The following is a 6,000-nucleotide window of genomic DNA, read 5'->3' as shown; positions in this document are numbered from 1 at the left end:
TATATATATATATATATATATACACATACATACACATACATACATATATATGTATATATATGTATATTATACACACACATATATATAAACTTATACACTCATACATACATATTCACACATTCACACACACAGTCACACACATATACTCACATACTCACACACATACACTAATATACTCACACACATACACTCATCACTCATACTCTCACACACCTACACACACACTCATACATACTCATTCCCATACTCATACATTCACACATACTTACATATAGACACTCACATATACTCACACACTCACACACACACATACTCATGTGCACACACTCATACACATATTCACACACCCACACATACTTATACACATACAAACAAACACACACACCCACATACACACATACACACACATACACACACACACACACCCCCCATCACTACCATCAACACAAACAAAACTCCCCCCAAACAATAAACAAACAAAAGTCCCCCAAATCTTCGGTAACACTTAGAGACATAGGAAGCAAAAACCCCTCCTGAAATTTAGGCTCACAGTTATTACAGATTTTAGCAATGAGTTTCCTGACAAAGATAGCAAGAAGAAGAAGTGGGGGCAGTGGCTGTGGGAATGGAGAGGACACTGAAGTGTACCTGAGAACCAGAACCTCTACTGATACATGGAAACCTTTCAGTCCATCAGGAGAGCCAGGTGTGGTCTGACAGTGGCCTCTGGGAAGACGAAACCTCTAGAAAAGCTCTTACGTCAAGGTTACTTGGCCCAAGCTGAAGTCTCGCCCAGTGGTATCTATGCCTACCATCATTACTCTTTCTCAGAGTGGATACATAGGGCATCCCGTATCCACGGAGGGTCAGTGCCCTTGGCAAGCACCTACCTGTCACAGAGAGCCGAGCCCCGTTGCTCTGACGAGTTTCCCCACTGTATTTGTGCTGAGTAATGCAGCGGTAGGTGGAGAGAGCATCTTCCTTCTGCACGTCCGAGATGTATAGTCCACCGTGTGATGTGATGAAAAACCTGTTTTCTGGAGACACAACCAGATAGAGCCAGTTAGTTCTGCTGGGACAGCTCTGGCTGGCAGGCGGCCTGCTTGGAGCTATCTTGGAAAACCAGGGATGAGGCGGAGTGGGCTCACAGGTGGGCCGTAGTCAATAGACAAGGCTTTTCTTTTTAAGACTAATTTATTTTATGTATTGTTTTTATTTATATGAGTACACTGTCGCTGTCTTCGGACATACACCAGAAGAGGGCATCAGATCCCATTACATATGGTAGTGAGCCACCATGTCGTTGCTGGGATTTGAACTCAGGACCTCTGGAAGAGCAGTTTGGGCTCTTAACCGCTGTGACATCCCTCTAGCTCCTAGACAAGGCTTATAACCGCTGTGACATCTCTCTAGCTCCTAGACAAGGCTTTTAGCCACACAATGACACAATGAAAAGTAGACATGATGATAATTTTTAGAGTCGTCACTATGTAACCCAGGCTGATCTAGAATTCAGGATCTTCTAACTCTGGCCTGATGCACTGAGAATGTAAGTATATGCAAGCCACCTGACAAGGAATCTGGTATTAGAGTCAGACAGTAAACTCCATTGGGTGTTACCATGTGCATTTTCTACTTGTTCATCTTGGACTTGGCTTAGCCTTCTGAGCCTTAGATGTTCAGGTGCAGATGCTCCTGCCTTGGCTGGATATGTCAAATGTCTGCTTACAGGAAGTGCTCTTGTGGTGCGGAGGAGCCCTCACATTTCCCACCCTTCCCTAAGAGTCCACAGAACTTCCTCAGTCATTGCCCTTGAGATGCTAGGCTCTGTTTTAGAGGAGGAAGCAAACATACACTGAAGTGGTTGAGTTGGACTGCACAGTCACTGAACCCCGGGAACTTGGGGTTCTGGTTCCCAGCCTTATTTATAAGTCTAAGAAAAGCTTAAGTCCTTTCAGCACTGGGGCTCTAGAGAGGCAGATGAGGTCATTACCCATAGTCCTAAACAGCCATGGGACAGCAATAGGTTTTCTTTGGTGCCTCTGTCCCAGCCGTTCCTGCCTCCGACTGGGATTTGGCAGGGCAGCGGAGTGGACAGGTGGTGGGACCCTCACGTGGTTGCTGCTATTGCATATGCCCACAGCAGAATGACTCTCTCTGTGTAGGGTCCCAGTGAACCTTGCTTGATTCTGAACTGATGAGAGCTGACCTAAGGGAAGATGTGGCCTTGGGTTGGGGCATGTCTGGTGGCAGCCTAGGACTCTGCTCACTGAGAACAGAGGAGATCAGACGTCACATGTAGGTGACCGTACTTATCCAGGATGGATGGGTCAGGGTGGGGAGTGATGTGAGCCTCTCAGCAGGGCACATCAGGAGCTCCAGGAGGAGAACTTTTTGTGGAACCCCACATCTGACAAACTGGACCTTATAGAGGTCTGCTTCCCTTTACCTGGGGCTGAGTCACAGCCCCTCTCCCATCCTAAGCAGTAGAAGCTTTAGCCGTGGCTTACTCTGTAAGGAATGTTCTGTTATGCTTCATGTATGCCCCAGGCACACATTTAGGATTCTTGTGTGTGTGTGTGTGTATGTCTCTGTGTCTCCGTGTGTGTGTCTGTGTGTATGTCTGCGTGTCTGTGTGTGTGTCTCTCTGTGTGTATGTGTGTGTGCACTCTTGCTGTAGAGCAGAGGACAGTGTTGGGTACTGCACCTCAGCAGATGTTCATGTCTTGTTATTGTTGTTTGTCTTTAGTTTTCTCTTTTGGAGACGGTGCCTTGATGACCTGGAACTCACCACTTTGGTGAGGCTGGTTGGCCAGTGAGCCCCAGGTACCTGCCTGGAGCTGGGATTACAAGTGAGCACCACCACACCAGGGCTCTTGTTATACGTGTTCTGGGGATTGAATTCGGGCAAGTACATCCCTGAGTGAGCATCTCCCCACTCCATCCATCTACAGTTCTGAGCATCTACAGGTGAGGATGAAACTAGAAGACACTTTCCTCGACAGAGGCCTCAAAACTGAGGGACAACAAGTTTAATGTTCTTGACAATATCTTTGAAAAGGTTCTCTGGGCTTCTTTTGAATAAATATTTATTGATGTGTGTGTATGGAATGTGTGTGTGTGGTATGTGTGTGTGTGGTGTGTGTGTGTGGTATGTGTGTGTGTGGTATGATGTGTGTGTGGTATATATATATGTATATATATATACACACATATATATGTATATATATATATATATACATATATATATGTGTGTGTGTGTGTGGTATGTGTGTATGTGGTGTGTGTTTATGTGTCTGTGGTGTGTGTTTATGTGTATGTGTGATGTGTGTGTGTGAGATGTGTGTGTGTGTGTGTGTGTGTGTGTGTGTGTGTGTGTGTGTGTGTGTGTAGATCAGAGGACAGTTTGTGGGAGTCAGTTATCTCCTCCCACCATGTGTGTTCTGGGAACTGAGCTCAGTTGTGAAGCTTCCAGCAAGCGCACTCACTCACGTAACCATTTCACCAGCCCTCCATAGTTATTTCTTCAATATGGCTTTAAATAACTTCATCAATCTGGGCTCTACTGAATGAATTTTGGTCTAACTACAATCCTCCTAATCACTTCTCCCTTCCTTCCTCTGCCTCCCCTCCCCTCCTTTCCCCTCCTCTTCCCTCCCCTCTCTCCTCCACTTCTCCACAGTGCCCTGGGCTAGCACCAGCCAGTCTCTCTTTTCCAAATGTGAAGCCTTAATGATCACATTCTGCTGATCCAGGTAGCAAAGAACAACACTCCCCTTCATGGAAGACACTCTTAACTTTTTTGGTTAGACAGTATGACTCAGGAGACCAATCGATCAGTCAGCTAAAGCCCTGATTTATCCTTGTGAACCTTCCCCTGTGTCCCCTCTGACAGGTGGCTCTGTGGGCTCACTCTTAGTCCCAGGGTCTAGCTGCCTCTTGTTGGAAGTTCTCCTGGCTGATCCTGTGGACACCTACAGCCTTCCTCCTCTAAGTGCCCAGGGAGAGAGGCATCATGGGGACAGTTGAAAAGGGAAGGGAGTGGGGGGGCTGAGTGACTGTCAGCTGTTGAGGAGAAAAGCAGACCCCACCCCCAACCCTGTGTGTTGTGATGTGATATCTTAAAGTCAAGTTCCAAAGCCCTCTGGACATTATGTAATTGGGACTGGGGTGCAGAGCTATGTATGGTGTCACTGGGGATCAGAAGATGAGAAGCAGTGGACAGGGAAGTCAAAGCAGTGTCAGTAGCCAGCCCGGACCCCAGCCCTGGCCAGTCTGGATCCCATGGTCCGGGCCTCTAGCACCCCAGGACCCACACAGCCCTGTGCTACTACTGGGATTCAGCACCCAGAGTGGAGGGTGGGTGGGTGATGCTGCTGCTGGTGGGGATCTGGGTTTCTATAGCAACCAGCAGCTGCTGCATCGGATGTTTCCCATCTTTCATTGTCCTCATTTTCCCCTCCCTCCCCCCCCGTGCATATTTAATTGCAGTAGTGAGTTCTCTCTCTCTCTCTCTCTCTCTCTCTCTCTCTCTCTCTCTCTCTCTCTCTCTCTCTCCCAGACACAGTGTGTTTTGCTCCTACTGAAACAAAGGCAGGCTGCAGCCCAGAGACATACAGTGTGAAAGGGGAAGGGGAAATCAGGGGTATTATGTTAATCCCCTTTGGAGGGGGCACTCAACTACAGTGGTTTGCATGCTTGATGAGAATCAGAAGTGGGGTTGAGGGTCCCTGCTGGGGATAGGAGGCTAAAAAAGCTTGTGGAGGGTAGCCAGAGTCTTGAACAGTGTGATGAGCCTAGGATGACATAGAAAGCTGTAGGCTTCAGCCAGGCCAGGGCTCAACGTTATGCTGGCCTCCAGTGATATTTGGTGGCCACCTTGGCATAAGGGGTGGGTGGCTTGATAATCTACATCTTTGGCTCCTCCTCCTGAAAGCAAGAAGTGTCCCTCTGCAGGGAAGAAGTGCAGCTGTCCCATGGCCATTTGGAATGCCTTAGGTAGCTGTCGGGATGAGTGGGGCATGGATCAATTTTTGGTTGCTACCTTGGTGGGGAGTGCTGATGGCATCAAGCTGGTGGGATCCTAGTTGCTGGAGAACTGAGCGACCACTTTGGATGCCAGTAGCATCCTGGTGGATTTATGCCAGTGAGTCACTCACTCTTAGGCCAGAAGAGTAGAATGGAGAACTGTGTTTAATTATGAACTCTCCTCAGGTGTCATAATGTGGTGTGAAAGGGGAAGGGGAAGTCAGGGGTATTATGTTAATCTCCTTTGGAGGGGGCACTCAACTACAGTGGTTTGCATGTTTGATGAGAATCAGAAGTGGGGTTGAGGGTCCCTGTCACTATGCTCCCAAACATGGAAATGGTGACCATGGTTAGCAGGCCCTTTTCTTCACTATACATGTCCTAGCCCATGTTGTCATTCTCTTCTTCGGTGGCCTTGACAGAATTTGCACTTTCCTAAGAGTTAAATATTTATTGAACATCTGTTATATTCTAGGCAAGAAGAGGGCAATGAATGTAGACCTAGGTGCGCAGGTGCGGAGAACGCCCTGGGGAGATGGAGGGAGGGACTAACAGATGTATCCCCAGTCAAGAATTGACAAGAACCACTGGTAACCTTAGGAAGCTGAGAGCTTAGAAAGACCCCACTCTGGAAGGACCAGCTCTGCCCACACCTCAACCTTGCCTACCCAGCCTACAGTGGCATCTCTGGGACACTGGCACAGCACAGGGTGTCCTCTCTCAGAGTCTCTGCTTCTTATTCATCCAAGGAGGGAGAGGGTCAGGGGAGTGGTTTTTCTATGTTTATTCACTATTCTCACCCAGGCAGCTTTCCAGAATCTTGTGGGTATGGTGGTCTGGAAACAGGCTTTTGGGAGATATTGGTCTGTGCTTCAGGGGAACCCTTGGTCAGAAGCAGTTGGAAGGATGCTGCCTGCTGAGCACGGGTAACCCTGCTCTCCTTTAGGAGGATGAGAAAGGACAGAACACACA

At 48.0% G+C, this 6,000-nt stretch overlaps 1 protein-coding gene across 2 annotated transcripts in view; it reads right to left on the bottom strand.

The window, feature by feature from the left end:
• The window catches only part of Dscaml1 (DS cell adhesion molecule like 1), a 322,519-nt gene that overhangs the window by 88,393 nt on the left and 228,126 nt on the right, over window positions 1-6,000 (bottom strand). For both annotated transcript variants that reach the window (XM_031345842.1, XM_031345843.1), the window contains exon 4: window positions 891-1,037. In XM_031345842.1, coding sequence (XP_031201702.1) covers window positions 891-1,037 — 147 coding nt within the window. The remainder of the gene's footprint in view (window positions 1-890; window positions 1,038-6,000) is intronic.

Source organism: Mastomys coucha, unplaced genomic scaffold (genome assembly GCF_008632895.1).
Source record: "Mastomys coucha isolate ucsf_1 unplaced genomic scaffold, UCSF_Mcou_1 pScaffold23, whole genome shotgun sequence".
NCBI classification, from domain to species: Eukaryota; Metazoa; Chordata; class Mammalia; order Rodentia; family Muridae; genus Mastomys; species Mastomys coucha.
Note: the sequence above shows the minus strand (reverse complement) of the source record. Positions and strands in the feature narration are given on the sequence as shown.